Source organism: Petromyzon marinus, chromosome 32 (genome assembly GCF_048934315.1).
Source record: "Petromyzon marinus isolate PM22_M1 ecotype Great Lakes invasive population chromosome 32, UKy_Petmar_22M1.pri1.0, whole genome shotgun sequence".
Taxonomy (NCBI): Eukaryota; Metazoa; Chordata; class Hyperoartia; order Petromyzontiformes; family Petromyzontidae; genus Petromyzon; species Petromyzon marinus.
Genome location: NC_133698.1, coordinates 12,260,135 through 12,279,373, shown reverse-complemented (window position 1 = coordinate 12,279,373; position 19,239 = coordinate 12,260,135). Strand labels below are relative to the sequence as shown.

At 44.1% G+C, this 19,239-nt stretch overlaps 1 protein-coding gene and 1 long non-coding RNA gene across 2 annotated transcripts in view; one reads left to right on the top strand and one right to left on the bottom strand.

Annotated features, from left to right (window-relative positions):
• Window positions 1-1,313: 1,313 nt before the first annotated feature.
• LOC116948179 (stomatin-like) overlaps window positions 1,314-19,239 on the top strand; it is a 30,856-nt gene continuing 12,930 nt past the window's right edge. The window contains exons 1-4 of the mRNA XM_032964622.2: window positions 1,314-1,464; window positions 6,937-7,065; window positions 14,324-14,430; window positions 17,101-17,173. Of these exons, the coding sequence (XP_032820513.1) occupies window positions 6,951-7,065; window positions 14,324-14,430; window positions 17,101-17,173 (295 nt within the window). The 5' untranslated portion in view covers window positions 1,314-1,464; window positions 6,937-6,950. The remainder of the gene's footprint in view (window positions 1,465-6,936; window positions 7,066-14,323; window positions 14,431-17,100; window positions 17,174-19,239) is intronic.
• The window catches only part of LOC142929638 (uncharacterized), a 40,904-nt gene continuing 23,952 nt past the window's right edge, over window positions 2,288-19,239 (bottom strand). Inside the window, exons 2-3 of the long non-coding RNA XR_012945828.1 lie at window positions 3,656-3,775; window positions 2,288-3,258 (exon numbers count right to left, since the gene is read on the bottom strand). This is a non-coding gene — a long non-coding RNA (uncharacterized LOC142929638). The remainder of the gene's footprint in view (window positions 3,259-3,655; window positions 3,776-19,239) is intronic.

The following is a 19,239-nucleotide window of genomic DNA, read 5'->3' as shown; positions in this document are numbered from 1 at the left end:
TTCTTCTGTCTATCACTGTTCAAATAAACCTACCATTAAAATTATAGACTGATCATTTCTTTGTCAGTGGGCAAACGTACAAAATCAGCAGGGGATCAAATAATTTTTTTCCCTCACTGTACCATACATGTACAGCTCTAGATGAAGGCTTCCCAATGCTGTGCGGGTATTGGGAGGTTATTTGACCATGCTTAGCCACAGATGATGATTATTGATGTGCCTAAATGTAGTCATGTTAAGGTAGTTTGTTATGCAATTCGGACCTAGTTTTCCTTAAGATTTATGGATAACAATTGAATCTAAATTCTTTATATGTGAAAATTATCGTGGCAAATTACATCTAAATGTGATTTTAATGTTTGCAGATGTCACTACGGTTTGTTTAGAATGAACAAAGAAGCACGTTGAACTGTAAAGTGGGATGTTTAGAATACTGTGTGACTACATTCACAAGAGAAGTGTCTTGTTTCAATGTCTGCCCAAATCCTAATTTTACTCGATACTAGATTACAAATAATCAAAAAATGACAGGCCATCTGTAGCCACTGTCACCAAAGTGTTATTTATCAAATATATGATGCATCATATGTGAGAAATCACTTGTGTAAAATAAAGATAATACAATGGTTATGCCTATGACATAAATGCATAATAATTGTCATTGCTGATCATCCACAATTGGGGTCTGGAACGGTTGTGCAGTGGTTATTACACTGCACTGAGATCGATTTCTGGCCACGGCTGACATCAGTGGCGAGTGATATCTGAACGGGTCCTTGGGGCACCCCCCACCTCCTCCTTAGAGTCAGGCAAACCTCGCACTGACCAAGTATAGTCAAACAGCCCACGCGACCGAGAGGCGTTGGAAGACCCTCATCGAGCATTGTATAGGGCTCGAGTTACGTCTTACTGAGTAGCCAACCATGTAAAGTTGTAGCCGCGGAAGCTTGTGCGTTTCTTTGGACGGTGCCTGGTTACAGGTTTGCACTGTTGCGCAAAGACTCGCACGCTTCGCTGGCCATGCAGGGTGGCGCGCTCTCAATGTACTACGATGGCACCCCCCCAGACCCTTTTTCCTTTGCCGTTGTGAAACGTGGACTGTGGAAAGTCGCGATGGCAATGGTGTGTGGGTGGCAGGGAGGGGGAACGGACGGGTGCAAATAAGTTATAAACGTCTCAGAGGCAACTCTTTTATCACGCGAGCAATAGAGCAAGGTTCCTTGAGAGGAAGCCTCAATCGCCTCTGAATGTGCACGTGACCGCAGAAGAGAACGGCGACCTCCAAGAACTGGCGATTGTGCAAGGTGAGCTGCTGTTGCTGTTTGTGGCTCTGCGGGCCGAGCCCGTTTTTCGAGTGTCGCGTCCGTTGCCATAGCGCGGTGTATAATAGCGACACGTCCAGGAGGGGAAAGCACTCGAGGCTCGAAGCTGCCAGCGACTCGCCACGCTCCCCGTCTGCTCGAGGTATGGCAGCGATAGCTCTCATGCCCTCACTCTGCTGCGAGCGCATCAGTGGCGGCAATCATGGACGGTCAAAACATTTTTTTTTTAAAGATTCAAGGATATAAATACACGTTTCTGTCTGTTTACGTATATTTTTTTGAAGGCCATTACATTTGCACATAGAGTAAAACTAAACTTGTGCCGTAATATGTTAATGCTGGGATGGACAATGAGAGTAGTGTCAGTGTATATTGTGTGCTTATGTTTTAAGCATCATTCTCAAATTCTTGTGGTTGCTCTCATGATGTGTACAGAGCATTTGCTAGTCGTTGATTACCAGCAGTAACAAATGATGGTGTAGCAGTGGTAGTTCTTGTGGTGGTTAGCTGACTATCCTACGCACCCAGAGACCCGAGTTTCAATGCCGAGCGATATTTTGTCACGGATGTCCTGGGCTCCCCCTTCAACCCACAGTGACCAGCGTGGTGGAGTATGGTTAAACAAGCCCCATAAATTTTGATTGAAAGCTTTCGTGACTGCAGTAATTCATATTCTTAGCTCTTTCGAGAAAGTCACGTTGAAGGGAAACAATAAAATAATAAAATATATATAAAACAATAAAAAATTCTCACGTGAGAATCTCACGTCGTGAGAATTTTTATTGTTTTATATATATTTTATTATTTTATTGTTTCCCTTCAACGTGACTTTACCGAGAGCTAAGAATAAGCCCCATAAATTACCTGGTGCCAGTAGGCCTTCACCTATAAGTGAATTGATAAAGGGCTGTAAAAAAACACACTGGTGTCACACTTTAAAGAAGACAAGTTACTTTGCTCTCTGATGACGGAATTGTATATTATCACGTGTTTATTGCAAGACTTAAAAGCAATGAATAATCTTAGGTGGATTCTGCTAAACTTTTCAACAACTTTGCAGTGATACTTGGGAACCCAAATTAAAACATTTCGGTTTATTTTATTGTAACGTTATAAACATGGGACTTAATTATATATGTGCAAAATGTAAGCTTTCTAGCCTTTCTAGAACATCGCAAAAATTCAAACCACTCACAATTATGTATATGTCCAGGATTTAAAACAGGTGTGGTGTTGGATATCTTATTACATGATGTTTATTACATGTGTACTGGCTATTTGTGCATGTAAATTATTGTAATAAATTTACGTTTAATATTTAAACCGACAAAAAGCGTTTTCTACGTATATACATGGTTGTGTCAATACTGTATGGGCAGAATGATAATATTTTTTGCTATGCTGCCCACATCGTAATACTGTTTTCAGAATTATCGTTCCTTGAACGCAGGAGCATTCCCATGAAAGATTGAACTGCAAATGCCCTCCTCTCGAAGTGAATGTCAATCCCAATAAAGGGCACGGCATGTTATGGTTTTGTGGACCCACTGCCTTCATAAGAGGCTGCCCTGCGTGACTGTGTCCTTTCTATTCGACTGTCCTTTCGGTGTGGGGGGGGGTCATTGAGCATAAAGCTGGCGGAGGTGTGGGCTGATTTGGCCCATTTGTAATGTCACAGGGGTAGGAGGATGTCACAAGATGTAAATGTCGTTGGTCGAAAACTCACTCGCAAACCCGAGTAGAGGACCCCATGCCGTAATGAGAGGGTCATTGCCTTTAAGATCGGCAGTTCACCAGCATTGATTTAACCAAGCCCGACTGCTGATGAGACGCTGCGTGTTGAAACTGCTGGAATGATGCACTCCTAGAAGGCTGCGCGGCCGATGGGCTCGTCAAAGTAATGCTCGCACGTAACTGTTTCTGTGGATGGACGGATCTGTGAAGGAGAGACAGACAACATTGTCAGCGAAGGAGACGAATTGCCGTGAAGCCTGCGTACTGCGGCACGAGGCATTGTTCTGTGGGGACATCCCGGGGATTTTCCACAACGCGTGACGTAGGGGGTTCAGGTGACGGGGGGGAAAAAAAACAACCCTTAATTGTTTGCATTCATTGATCTCGATGAAGTGATCTAAATATAACCCGGTGAAAATAGTAAACAACACAGGTCTCACGTAGCAATGCCCGCGATACTCGTATTAATGTTGATTTACTCTAGGGGATTTTACAGACAATGGTTTGTAGAACACGTGTCATACCGGGGTGCATTGCCAGACGTTCTTTGCACGATAGGCTTTTGTGTGTAGGCGGAATGGGTGCAGTGCCAAACCTACCTGCTGTGTGCGCGTGAACCGCCATTCCCGCTGGTGAACGCTTTGTCGCGTTGTTGTCTGAGATGTGCTGGCTTGGTCGTTCCAGGAGAAATAATTAGGGAACAGGAAAACACGTCTGGGCTGCCGTATGATCATACAACAGAAGGAAACAAAATGCATACAACAGTGGTTCATGTGGCAGCCAAACGTGTTACATACTCCAGCTATAATTCACATTGGCAGTTTTAAAAAAATGTTCAATTAGAGAAAATGGTTGTTTGTGCGAGAGTGGGCAAACAAGGACATCCGGTATTCTTAAACAAAGGTTTTGGCTTTTTTTTTTAACTGGCTCACAAATCTCACGTAACGGAGGTAAGGAGGAGCGCTTGTGGAATGGTTAAGCCTCTCGTGAATCATAGGCGTAGACATTCCATCTCAGCTGGAACAATCTGATGAGCTATGAAGCTCCCTTCCATTGGTGTCAGCACCAGCTGGGGTCAAGCAAAATGCATGTCCACTGTGGTGGACTGACATGATTTGTTGGCATTTCGGTCAGAGTGCCACGTGTTATTCAGTTTTACAACCTAACGGTGGACATTATGACGAAGGCAGCGAAACGTAAAACAGAGTTTGACCTTCAAGACGATGGCGATTGGTGGAGGCTGGGTGTCCACTCTATGGCAGATGATCCGAATGTTATTAAAGCTATTTATTTTGGGGTTCGTTTGGCTAAAATCACACGGTCTTGCTTTTAACAAATAATTAATAATGCATCTGTGAATCTCACTCATTAAGCTTCCAACAGTCGGTGTGGTTCCAAGAGGGGATTTCAAAGTCCCATGTAAGAAGACCGGATACGTCACTTGCTGGTACCATCTGAGATGGATTTTTTTTTTTACAAAATGTAAAAATGGCACAATCGTTCTAACCCATTAATTTAACAAAATCCTAAAATAATTCACTTGAACTCGCCATCTTGCCAGCAACCAAATCAACAACCTAAATGCCAGATCACAGAAGCTGCTTCGTAATTGGATGCGTAATAATGGGAGAAGTCTAACCGTGTGGGATAATTTCCAAAGCTCAGATAAAACAATTTCTTGCAAAGGAAACCCTCCAGCCTTGGGTCAAGTTGTGTTGTTAACTCAGGGACACCTGTAGAGTGACTCACAACATTCAGGTGAATACACCACATGCGTACAGTAGCACAATAACACGGCTCCCATGTGGTGCCTTTATCAGGCTATTAGCGAGCACTTATAAAGGTCGGCATGGCAATCGTGTGGTTGGTGATTGCCAACTCAACGCTCGGCTGCATTTGTGTCCCCCCTGTGCCGGTGTTTACACACTGCATCAGGTACTCACTGAACGCTGAGTCGAATAGTTCAGTTGTTTCCCGACTATGGGCGTTATTCATGGCCGGGAATTAAACTCGGGTGGCCCAGTTCGTAGCGCAGCAGTGTGCAAACCACTGTACCGCCACTGCCTTTACGCCATGCACAAAGGCAAAGATCCCCCATGTAGTCTTTAATTGACTGTTGGGGCAAGTGCTGTCAGCAAACACCTATTAAGGCCCGCATGGAACTCGAGATGCTGGGTGGTCAACACCACGCCTGGCCACCTTTGTCTCCCAAATGCGAAATGTTTACACACCAATTATTTACTCGTTTAAGGCTGAGTTGACCTAGGGGAGGCCCAGGACCAGTTCATATGTTCGACACGAGCACACGCACGCGCACTCGTGTCACCGGAGACTGAGAGACTGCTTAGGGAACATGATCAGAGCAACAGCTCGTGATGAAAGTGGCTCAACTTTCAGCATCTGACTCATTGCCCTGTTGAATGTAGCTAAACAGGCGCATTGCCAGACTTACGAGGGGATTGGGATTAGCCTACGGCCAAAGCACCCGGCACGCATCCTATATTGACAATATCTCAGAAGCTAAGCAAGTGTTGAGCCTGGACAGTTCGGAGATGGGCAACCACCGCGCACTGATAGGTGCTTGAGGCTGCTGCTTTGGGGCTACCATCCGTGCAGCAGATTCCAGTGCGGAAAAAAAACCAAGTCCATTGTTGTACCGCACCTCTATGCTCTCGTGTCTACGCTGCCCACCTTAACAAACCAGCTCTGACCAGCTTGAAGTGTGGTCGAATAAGCCACATGGTGTATGTAGGCCTTCATCCAGCAGCAGCTACAAGGTGGCTCATGTTGATGATCATAATAGGTATATTACGACAGTACTGATGCTGAGACAGGCAAACATATGATAAATAACTAATAAGGAGAATCGGTTGTTTTTCACTGTGGCCGCCCCTGAGGCTTTAGAAAAACAAATGGTTTTCAACAGCATTTGTTTCAACAGGCAAACCGGACCGATTTCAATTTTCATCAGAGCGTGGACTTGTTAAACACATGCTGCACTACTCCTAATAATACAACTGTATAGAGCGATTGGAAAATTAATATGCAGGGCGCATGTACGGAGATGCACGTTAGATTGAAAGTGTGACCTTTTGTTCGGCAAGAGGGAAGGGATTATAGGGGGGGGGGGGGGGTCTTATATGCACAGAGTAATGCTGGTTAACATTTTAATTGACTCGTGTACTGAGCATTGAGCTGAGGGAAGTTGGCGTCCTTGAGTTCAGTTGCAATGTTAGAGGCAGTCAGAATCTATAGATGTCTGTATGCCACTGTGCTTGCCTAAAAACTCACTGAAGCAAAACCATTATTATTATTATTGTAATCGTACCACTATTAACTTATTAAACGACGTTTGTCAGTTTGCGTATAACTCCAGAAACAAAAGTCGTACAAAGATATTACCCAAAAAATCTGCTAAATAAATAATTCCCCTTATCAAAAGTGCAACTTTGTCACGTGAAAGGGCGTGGATCTGACCTGGGGGCGTGAACACAAACGCGTCTAGTGGAGAGAACAGCTCACCGATCACCATCTCACCGTCACCTGTCAGTGACAAAACAACATAGATTGAGCTAACACTACAGAGTGCAACGGATGCGTGTTTGGACAAGGATTGGATGCTCAATTCATAATTCGTTGCGCCAAATAGGCCCGATTAAGGTTGCGGTCGCGAGACCAGCGTGGATATTATGGTGACCCAGGTCAATCTTCCAAACGAGACTCTCCCGGTTCCACAAAATAAGCAGCCTGAAGCTTGATCCCCGCCCCCCCCCCCCCCCCCCCCCACTAAAGACAAGTGTACGGAACAAATAAAAAGCGCACGCAAACCCTTATCGCAGTTGTGGTCTGCGCGCGTTTGTCTGTCCGGCGGTCCTTCCAGGCTTGAGTCGACGAATGGACACGGCCAGGGTCTCTCCGATAAACCCGGAGCCACACGAAGTCCAAAAGCGCTCCTCGGTGGACGATCAAAATGTAGTCGCTGTGAATGAGCGCATGGAGGCGTCGGGAGGTAAGAGGCGTGAAGTGGCCGTCCATTCAACCGACACGCACACGCCTGTAATCCAGCACGTCGTCATCATGGAATAGGTTTCACTGTGTGTATGGGGGTGGCTAGTGTTCAAACCCATTTAAACTAGTTTTTTTTTATTTTACCAAGTAAAGCCCACTGAGATAGATATATAGCTCTTTTTCAGAAGTGACCCAGCCACAAATGATAGCCCAATGAAGTGGCTTATCATGTGGATATGTATAGAAGTCAAATACTCTTAACGCGAGCTTATAAATAGTGGAGGGAAAAACCGGAGGCCCCGGAGAAAATTCCACGCAACCACGGGGAGAGAGAGACACAAAAACTCCAAATATACAGTGAGGGAAAAAAGTACTTGATCCCCTGCTGATTTTGTACGTTTGCCCACTGACAAAGAAATGATCAGTCTATACTTTTAATGGTAGGTTTATTTGAACAGTGAGAGACAGAATAACAACAAAAAAATCCAGAAAAACGCATGTTAAAAATGTTATAAATTGATTAGCATTTTAATGAGGGAAATAAATATTTGACCCCCTCTCAATCAGAAAGATTTCTGGCTCCCAGGTGTCTTTTATACAGGTAACGAGCTGAGATTAGGAGCACACTCTTAAAGGGAGTGCTCCTAATCTCAGCGTGTTACCTGTATAAAAAGCACCTGTCCACAGAAGCAATCAATCAATCAGATTCCAAACTCTCCACCATGGCCAAGACCAAAGAGCTCTCCAAGGATGTCAGGGACAAGATTGTAGACCTACACAAGGCTGGAATGGGCTACAAGACCATTGACAAGCAGCTTGGTGAGAAGGTGACAGCAGGAATAGGTTTTACCCTTTTAACTGGCACAAAAACTGACACCTTTATTCAAGGCATCATGTTTGCAATAACCACAACACAAGCAGTCAGAATGCAAACAAAAAAGACAACTCTGATAATAATATGCACTGTCCTTGAATTTGATTGGTCCACACCCGAGACAGCTTTTCTTAGAGCCTAGTCTCCATTGGTGTTGGACCAGAAGACGCCAAAAGGCGTACAATTCAAAAACAGCGCACTATCAGAGTATTGAGGGCTCGGGGTGAGCATTTACATTATGAGACCTCCTTTGCCAGAAACAAGATATAGGAATAGGTTTTACCCTTTTAACTGGCACAAAAACTGACACCTTTATTCAAGGCATCATGTTTGCAATAACCACAACACAAGCAGTCAGAATGCAAACAAAAAAGACAACTCGGATAATAATATGCACTGTCCTTGAATTTGATTGGTCCACACCCGAGACAGCTTTTCTTAGATCCTAGTCTCTATTAGTGTTGAACCAGAAGACGCCAAAAGGCGTACAACTCAAAAACAGCGCACTATCAGAGTATTGAGGGCTCACCCCACAACTCAAAAACAGCGCACTATCAGAGTATTGAGGGCTCGGGGTGAGCATTTACATTACCCCGAGCCCTCAATACTATGATAGTGCGCTGTTTTTGAGTTGTACGCCTTTTGGCGTCTTCTGGTCCAACACCAATGGAGACTAGGCTCTAAGGAAAGCTGTTTCGGGTGTGGATCAATCAAATTCAAGGACAGTGCATATTATTATCAGAGTTGTCTTTTTTGTTTGCTATCTGACTGCTTGTGTTGTGGTTATTGCAAACATGATGCCTTGAATAAAGGTGTCAGTTTTTGTGCCAGTTTAAAGGGTAAAACCTATTCCTATATCTTGTTTCTGGCAAAGGAGGTCTCATAAGGTGACAGTTGGTGTGATTATTCGCAAATTGAAGAAACACAAACGAACTGTCAATCTCCCTCGGCCTGGGGCTCCATGCAAGATCTCACCTCGTGGAGTTGCAATGATCATGAGAACGGTGAGGAATCAGCCCAGAACTACACGGGAGGATCTTGTCAATGACCTCAAGGCAGCTGGGACCATAGTCACCAAGAAAACAATTGGTAACACACTACGCCGTGAAGGACTGAAATCCTGCAGCGCCCGCAAAGTCCCCCTGCTCAAGAAAGCACATATACATGCCCGTCTGAAGTTTGCCAATGGACATCTGAATTATTCAGAGGACAACTGGGTGAAGGTGTTGTGGTCAGATGAGACCAAAATGGAGCTCTTTGGCATCAACTCAACTCGCCGTGTTTGGAGGAGGAGGAATGCTGCCTATGACCCCAAGAACACCATCCCCACTGTCAAACATGGAGGTGGAAAATTATGCTTTGGGGGTGTTTTTTTCTGCTAAGGGGACAGGACAACTTCACCGCATCAAAGGGACGATGGACGGGGCCATGTACCGTCAAATCTTGGGTGAGAACCTCCTTCCCTCAACCAGGGCATTGAAGATGGGTCGTGGATGGGTATTCCAGCATGACAATGACCCAAAACACACGGCAAAGGCAACAAAGGAGTGGCTCAAGAAGAAGCATATTAAGGTCCTGGAGTGGCCTAGCCAGTCTCCAGACCTTAATCCCATAGAAAATCTGTGGAGGGAGCTGAAGGTTCGAGTTGCCAAACGTCAGCCTCGAAACCTTAATGACTTGGAGAAGATCTGCAAAGAGATGTGGGACAAAATCCCTCCAGAGATGTGTGCAAACCTGGTGGCCAACTACAAGATACGTCTGACCTCTGTGATTGCCAACAAGGGTTTTGCCACCAAGTACTAAGTCATGTTTTGCAGAGGGGTCAAATACTTATTTCCCTCATTAAAATGCAAATCAATTTATAACATTTTTGACATGCGTTTTTCTGGATTTTGTTGTTGTTATTCTGTCTCTCACTGTTCAAATAAACCTACCATTAAAAGTATAGACTGATCATTTCTTTGTCAGTGGGCAAACGTACAAAATCAGCAGGGGATCAAATACTTTTTTCCCTCACTGTACAGCAGGTATCATGTTCGGGATCGAACCCACGGCCTCCTGTATACCAGGCGAGGTGGTTAGAATGTCGCCACCGCAGCGCAGTACAGCAAGTAGGTTGTTTGGTCTAACCTATTGAGGGGTTTTAGTGCTATCTCACAGCACATGTGGATTTTATGCCGAGATGTCCTGGGTTCGCACTCCATGTAAAATACAGTACTGCTTAAAGCTGTAAGGTGTTAAGCACGATGCAGGACCCTTGAGACTCGTTCTCAGCCAACATATTGTACAAGCTCGCTATTGCTGCACTCTCCAGCCAGCATTTATCGCAGCAGTGCAATGAATGCTAGCTTAAGCTTTCATATACAAGTGCGTATAAGTATCCACATAAATAGACAATTCGCCTCTCTCCACAAAGCCTTCAAGAAGTGTTTTTTTTTCAGCACCATTGGTTTAGAACAAGCACACTCTGGACCGGTTTCAGCAGAGTTAGGCTTGCTTAAATCAATGCTGGTGAAAAGCCAGATATGTTTATAGGCAAGACCCTTTCTCTGTTAGATATGGGTCCAAGTTGCTTAAGTGTCAGTCGGTCTCAGTTATTACTTAACCATAACAACCTACATTTTGATTTAAAGCTTTCCTGACTGCAGGGATTCATATTCTTGGTTTTTTTGGTAAAGTCACTTGGTATCGACAATCACGGGTATTTCCCTGTCCCCAGACGACCTGCTTGTCAGTTTTGATGTAGTTTCCTTATTCACCAAAGTTACTGTACCTGACACCATCGCAATCATTGAAGACTTGGTTCATCAAGGACTAAACACTGAGGTACCCCGCTGGTGAGACACTGCTTAACCAATACATACTTCACTTGGAATGGAACTTTCTACAAACAAACTGAGGACACCCCAATGGGCTCCCCCCTATCTCCGGTTGTAGCCAACATTTTCATGGAGAAATTTGAGACTGACGTCATCCAGACTGCCACTCTGCGCCCAACCTTATGGAAGAGGTACGTGGATGACACTTTTGTCATCTGGCCACATGGCCGGTCTGCTCTAGACCAATTCCTCGACCACATCAATTCCATACACCCAGCCATCAGATTTACCATGGAAGTCAAAAAAGATGGCAAGCTACCTTTTTTGAATGTCCTAATAAAAAAGAGACCTGATGGTTCAATGAGCCACTCTGTCTACAGGAAAGCTACCCATATGGATGCTTACCTGAAACCGGATTACCACCCCCTTTCATCCCAGAAGAATTCCCTCGTAAAGACTCTGCACCATAGAGCCCAATGCATATCCGACCAGGAACACATAGCCAGTGAACTCAAGCACGTACACCAAGCGCTTAAGGCTAATGGTTACTCCGACTACACAATCCGCAAAGCTATCACTCCAACCATGAAGAAGGACCCTCTTGAGAAGCCTTTAAAAACCATCACTTTACCCTACATTGCGGGGATCACAAAAAAGATCTCCAAAATCTTGAATAAACACAAGATCCAGGTCCGATTCAACACATTACATAAAATCCGTGATCTGGTTCCGTCTGTAAAAGATGTGATTCCGGACATACAGTACCCTGGCGTCTACAAACTAAGTTGCCTCTGTGGTAGTAGTTACATTGGAGAAACCAAACGACATGTCTCGGACCGCATTCATGAACGCAAAGCAGACCTAAAACACGGTAGGACCAACACCTCGGCCGTGGCAGATCACTGTTATAATTCAGTAGGCTCACATGACATTGACTTCTCCAAGACAGAGGTTATTTGCAAGCCATCTGGCTACCATGAGAGATTCGTTCATGAGGCTATCCACATATACACACACAGAGACAATTTCAACCGAGAAGATGGATTCTGGCTTAGCAATCATTGGAATAATTTGATAAACCATTTCGGGTCTTAATTGATTGTTCACGCTTACGGTGGCTTTCAGACCGCATCCATTATTTTTGTCTCCCCCCTCCTCTTTTACAAACATAGATGGACTCGTCCATCTGAATAACTTCCAAATCGCTCTCCGTGGTGCTAACGTTAAAAAAACCCCGCCACTTTTGTCAAATTTTCTTGCTGTGGTTTTCACACCTGATGATGATTGCTTGTGTTGCAGTCGAAACGTCGTGAGAATTTTATTGTTATTTATTTTTATTATTTTATTGTTTCCCTTCTACGTGACTTTTCCGGAAGAACAAAGAACATAACAACCTACTTACTCCTCCAATTCATAAATACTGCAGCTAAGTGGGTCTGAAACACTGTTCGTTGTGAAACTCTCCTTCATGTTTACAATTTATAAAAGTAATGATTTATTGAGCCATGAGAGTCTCACCACGTCTTAAGACCTTTTTGGTCAGGAGCGTACTGCTATATCGGGATGTTTCGCTGATTTAATTAATACTCTTTGGTTCTTTCGGCAAAGCCACGTTGCCGCAACACAAGCGTCATTCGTCAGGTGTGAGGCTTTCCCACCTGACGATGGACGCTTGTGTTGCGCCCGAAACGTCGTGACTGATTTTATTTTCTACCCACGTGACTTTACCGAAAGAACCAAAGAGTGTGGATTCCTGCAGTCACGAAAGCTTCAAATCAGGATTTAATTAACTTTTGACGTATGGGAGGAAACCAGAGATATTGTGTGAAAAATGCCACGCATGCGAGGAGGATAACAATCCAAGCTGTACACACACGCAGAGAAATTCAAGAAATCAGTTTTGATGCCTCTTAAAACCCTCCTGGTAACCTCACAGCTTTTTCAGTGGCTTCAGGAGTTTCGAAAATACGTTCGAGCCACCAACCCCTCGCCTCCAGAGTGTTCGATTGCAGGTGTGTGCGACCACACCCGCTCCTCCTCCTCCTCGATGAGTGTTCTTCAGACGAGACCTCTCGGGCCACGTGAAGTGTTCATACGCCCAGTTTGCACAGAGTTCTGCCGTGCTACTACTGAACCGCAAACACTTTGCTTGTATCAGCAAGTCATTGCACTCGGTCGCCGAGTGCAATTGCGGCTCGTGGCTGCCAGTTGGAGGGTGCTACAGACTCTGACCTGGCTGCTCCAGTCTGAGGCAGGGTTGTCACCCACAGTGTAATTGGTTTGGACTGCACACATTGCAGATGGGTCTCCTCCACGATTTTACTCTTTAGATAGCTTCATTGCGACGAGGATGTTGCTCTAAAAAAAAAAAACTACTACCACGTGGCCCAACCCAAGCACACACATGGACGATTGTTTTGGCTATGAAAAACCTCCATGTTAATTTAAATGAACACCGTTTAGTTTGCACAGGATATCGGGGGGGGGGGGGGGAATTCCATAACACCATACAAGTCAACAGGGCTGCTATGTGTTAGCCGCTCTTTCTAGGTTTACCTACTGGAGCTAATGTGTTCAGATTAAGATTCACGTTTCATCGGGCGGTTGCAAGTGGCTCGCTGCAGCAAACACGAGTGGCAGCGATGATGCTCCGACGAACGTCGCGCTCCGGTAGGCTCGAAGGTGCTGGAGACGCTCCCTCGGCTGAAGCGTTCCGTGAAGGGGCACGGAATAACCTGTCCGATCGAGGGCCTCGCAAACGCTGCCGCTCCCTCGATGGAGGGCGGTTTGTAACGTTGGTTTTTGTGGCACGTGACCAAAAAATTTTGCCCGCGTGTGCGTGTGTCTGTTTTACATATGCTATAGTGCAGTGGTTTGCAATATTTTGTTTGTTATGCACGCTTCATCCAGAACTATCAATTGTCTCCACGTAATCTTTATATTTATTACAAATACATACGCATGTTTTTATTAGATTCACATGTAACTAACACCCAAGATATTTAGTTTATGCTTAATAACAATCAACTAAATACTTACAATGTAATATTTACCCGTTAATAAGACTTAACAACAATCACTGCTCTATAATTTACACTGCTAATGTTACCTGGCTGTGAATCTGATCGAGCTGACACAACTAATTTGCATTGAATGGAATAGATCATTCGAGCCTCATGAACGCTAAAAAAAACGCTTTAAACACGAGTTATGAGTAAGCTCCTCTGCAAGCAGCCGGCTAACGGATTTCAATTCCAATTTTAAATTACTGCAAAAAGATTCAATTAAATTCTGGTTCATAGCAGCCACATTGGGGGGGGGGGGTGTGGAAATGCTTGCGTTGGAAATTGTCCGTCGGTGGTCGCGTTGTGAACGCGCGTCGCTGTGAATGCGCGTCGCTGTGAACGCACGTCGTTGTGAATGCGCGTCGCTGTGAATGCACGTCGCTGTGAATGCGCGTCGCTGTGAACGCGCGTCGCTGTGAACGCGCGTCGTTGTGAATGCGCGTCGTTGTGAATACACATCGCCTGTAAATGTTCCCCGTTTCATCGCCGATCCGATCCCAGACTCGCAGAGGGAAGATGGCTATGGTGCCTGTGGGATCCTGCTGCTCATCTTTTCAGCAATAATGCTGGTCGTCACCTTCCCCATCTCTGTTTGGCTCTGCATCAAGGTGGGTGTATTGTTTTGTGGGTCACGCAGTCCGAGGTTGCTAATGCTCTACGTAAATGTGCATGGTACACGGTGGGTAAGGCGATATTACGGTCGTGTTCCCGATGTTCATATTCATACAAAGAAAAGTTGAACATGTATGTATGTTGAACTTCTTTCACACCGTTAGAAGTCAACCGTGCGAATCGAACAGCGTGCATAGATATGACATTTCGCATGCTACCAATATTTTTTGTTTATTGAGAATTTATATTTAAAAATGTTACACGGTAGCGCAGTGGTAATGTTCGTGGCTCACAGCAATAAGCGCCCGGGGTTGGATTCCCGACTGGGGTGCCTCTGTGGAGTTTGCACGTTCTCCCCCCTGTTGTGCATGGGGCTTCCTCCGAGTTCTTTGGTTTCCTCTCTAAGGAAAACAAGAAAAACGATGTAATTGTTATCAGCCAAAAACATCTCAATGCTGAAAAATTACCCTGACAATTGCTCAATTGAGATTACACGCAGACGCAACTTGACAGAACCCTCCTCAAAAAAGAGTCCAGAGACACGTTGAGGATTTCCTGGCTAAACAAGCATATACATAATAATAATACTACGGGCGGTATCCGGTTTCTGACGGTCCGATTTATGAGGCTCTACATTTACGACGTTTATGTAATGCCACCATGGTTCGATTAACGACACTTGATTCACGACGCATCTTCCGACATGACCCCGAACACATTCGCAGTCTGGTTTTACGATGTGACTTTGGCGTGGTGTTTTTTGCTTTCCTCAACATTTTATGTGGATTTTTTTGTACCTTTTAAACCCTGTTAAATATAGATTTTAAAAGTAAAAACACACCGTCAAAGTAATGTTTACACTGTTTTGTTTCCACTGTCTATGGGAGAATAGGGTCCCGATTTTACGTGATGTATCGTAGCTGCGGGAACCCCTTGTAATTGCAAACCAAATACATCTTGAGAGCAAATGTAAGAGAGAAGGCTGGCATTCAGTGTGGTTGGGGGAATTAGCTCATAGCAATCAATGTAAGTTAACGTGAAACAACAATTAGTGCGAACCTATACGATAATTCAGAGGTAACATTTAAACGAAACACAAACCTCAATTCAATGATACAGTTACGGACACGTGTTTGCCCTACGAATTGCAATTCTATCCCGCAACCAACTGGCCCGAAGCTGCGTGTTCACGCAGATGTACAGAGAGCAAATCGAAAGGTTATTTTCATAGCATCGCTTGCATTCACAACTGCTCACAAAAGGCGACGCAATTGTAGCTAAGCACAACGCCACAGGATTTTTTTTTTATCAGTCAATATATTTTTCACTTCAACGGCACTGCTTTAAGGGTTTCGGATTTCAAGCTGACTGGAGCAAAAGTCCAGTTGGTTTAGGTCTCTCAATGGAAACCAAAGATGGGGTCGAGCAGTGGCCCTTTAACTGTGATCATCTGACCCTGGGCATCAATTATGGCTTTATTTTTTGGCGATTTGGAAAACGTTTTTTGGTTTGGACATGTTTGTTTTTTTGTAGTACGGAGTTAGACTGATGGCCTTAATCTAAGTTTTCTTGTGGTTGTTGTTGTTGTTTGACTTGCATCCCACTGGGATTTTTTGCACACAGCGTTGGTGTACGGTGCTTTTTTCAGGAATATTTTGCTGGTTTTTTTTCATGGATTTTCTGTTTGCACAGTCCCATAGTCACTTCAAGATGTTTTCTTGTTCGTGTTTTTGTTTTTTTGTTTGTTGTGGTTGCACCCGATTCAAGAGCCGAATGGCTCACAGGGCTATACCAAAATAAACTGAAACTGAACTGAACTGAACACTTAGTGTGGCTCAGAGCGCATTCTCAGCCTTTAAATGGTGATGCTTCCCCCCTGTAAACTGGTGTTAAAAATCAGTAGATGTAGGTGTCTTGGTGGCGCAGGGTCTAACGATCTGTCAGACGACCGAGTCTCCACCGCTTGAGATCCTCGGTTGCAATTCTATTCAGCCACTCGTGATCACATTGGTTTCTCAAATCTAAGGAGTTTCATGGCCGGAGTTCAATCGCACAGTACTGAAAAAAATGATGTGTAAGCATTTTTCACACCTCCTATTATCACGGTTGGCTACGTACGGTACGAAAGAAGTTCAACATACATACGTACGTACATGCAATTTAATCAATTACATTACAGAACATGCTGGGGAACCCTGCACTGTAACCTTGGCCCTGCTTGAAAAATGGCCTTGTACATGCTAGTTTGTCTTTTATCTTATTCCCCACCCACCTCAAAATGTATTCCATTGGTAGATTGTCATGTTATGTGATTACAAAATCTATTTGTAGATATTACAGAGCAGCACACTGCCAGGAAAGAGATTTCTCGCAGGACTCTCCCCCCCCGCACAAAAAAGTCTTCAAGTGGCCTATTTTTACCATCACACAGGAGAGGACACACACTTTCCTATTTTATCACCTATGATAACAACAATAACCCCCCCCACCCCCACGCTCAACAAATTCGGCAATAACACTGTCTTAAAAAAGGAAACATTCTATTCATAGTGAACGTTTCGGTCCATGGCTCTTCTTCACAGCACATTTAAGGGCCTGGATGAGACTATCGCCGGGTTTTACGTGCCACAGGGCTTAACATCTCGGCCCTGATTTTGTGTCTGCAGGTCGTGCAGGAATACGAGCGTGCAGTGATTTTCAGACTCGGGCGAATCGCGAAGGGAGGAGCCAAGGGCCCAGGTAATGTAACTTACGTCACTGTGAGATAGCCGCGTTGTGGTCACATGACGGGCCGATTTCTGTTCATCTTTAGAAGAATCACGTCATTCAATGCCAAGGTCATTGGCCACCTTTCACGACGATACGTTTGGCCATCTTTGATGATGATGCTCTGTTTGTTTGTTAATTTATTTTGAAATTGCGATCATTTTTAACTGGCCATCATCATCATCATCAACTGGTGCTGCTGCTTATTGGAATTACATTTAAATTTGAGCCACTAATTAGTTGACCTTAAAACAATTAGCGTTTTATCTGCCACTTTCAATCAATTGAGTTTTAAGTTCAGATAAAAAAATCATACTTATAAAACAGATAAAATACGTCATTAAATTATACGCACGTCCACCAAAACACAACCACGTGAAGGAATAATTTATATTGTTATAAAGTTTTGGGCTAATTAAGTTTCAGGGTTGTACAGCTAAGGGCCATTGAATGCTTATGAATATATGTATGCCTCTGATGTTAAAGTTTAGCGAATCGTACAACGGAAGCTGCTTCATATATCTCGTGTATAAATACTCAATAATTGGCTGAAGACGTCTTAGTCTATGGGCCTCCGTGCGTTGCGAATTGTGTGATGCAGTCACACAAATGATGCTGCTGCATTAAAAAAAAAACCTCATTATCGTCGTAGCATATTAAAACGTGTACGTAGTCGTGCTGTTCTCAACCTTTGCTCGGTGGCGGTAGCCTAGCGGCGCACCAATGTTCGCATCGACATTCATCGCAATTATGTATACGCGTAAGTTTGTTTTATCAAGAAAATACGCAAATACGCGAGGACACATACAGTCACGTGCACTGCAAATAACCCTGTAAAATGAGAAAATTAGTTGGAAGTTCGCTAAACATTTTCTCGAGTCATGTTTGTTCCTCCATCATAGCCTAAAAATACTTGAATACACACAACGATGGTCAACACTGATGTGTTGTCTTTCATCAATTAGGGGTAATCGCTTCGTTAGAAGTCGTTCATTTAATCGGTTTTGACGAGTGTAGAAGGGTGACCGTGTGCATGGCCAGGATCAGCATTTTAGTGGCTTTTCCCTACACACCAGACTGCATGCATTAAAATTGGGCCCCTGGCAACATGCCATTAAAGCAGTCACTGGGTTTCAAGTAGTGAAGTGCTTTGAAGTGTTAATATCCGTAGAACGGTATTTATAAAACGGCGTTGTGTCTCTTGAAATGGGGTGGAGCGGTGGCGCAGTGACTCACATTGAGGGCTGTGATCCTGGTGACTTGAGTTTAAATCCTGACCATGGATAACATTCGTGGTGGGTGGTGTCTGAACTGGTCATGCCCGCCTCCCTTCACCAGCTGGTACTGAGTAGCAGGGTAAAGTTTGGTCAAACTACCCCCGTGGCCAAAAGGCAAGAGGAGGACTTTACCCATCGGTGTTGTTTTACTGTGAGCAGTGTTACTTATTTGAGCATATTTGCTCAAATAAGTAACAAACGAAATTGTTTGGGAAATTGGAGAGGTTGGCTATAAATGTATGCAGTACACACCAACAAATATACTTTACTCCTGAATAGGTTAAAAGTACGTACAGTCATTTATGTTTTGTTGTACAAATGCATTGAGGATGCATTCAATAAATTTTAAGGATGAAAAAGGAACATGTGATGGATTATGTCCAATTTCAGTCAGTAATAATATTCATAATAAAGTAATAATATTGCAGAATAATGTTTAAATCACAGCACGTGACACCAGTAGTGGCGGGTAATAACTCAGAACGAATTCAATTGTGGAAAACATTGAGTTCGACATTCAAGTACATTTTGATCCGAATAAGCCGAGTTTTGCTGCGAATTAATGCACATTTGTATAGCAAGCACGCAGAATGAATGCACATGTGTACGTCGGCCAGTCTGGGTCTGTACAAACAAGCATGGTGAGGTGCACGCTCGGTATTGGCATGGACGGCAACGTTCTGTGTGAAAGAAGTTCAACATACATATGTACATTATTCCTGATAGAGAAAACACACGCTAATTAACTGATTACTCATCTAT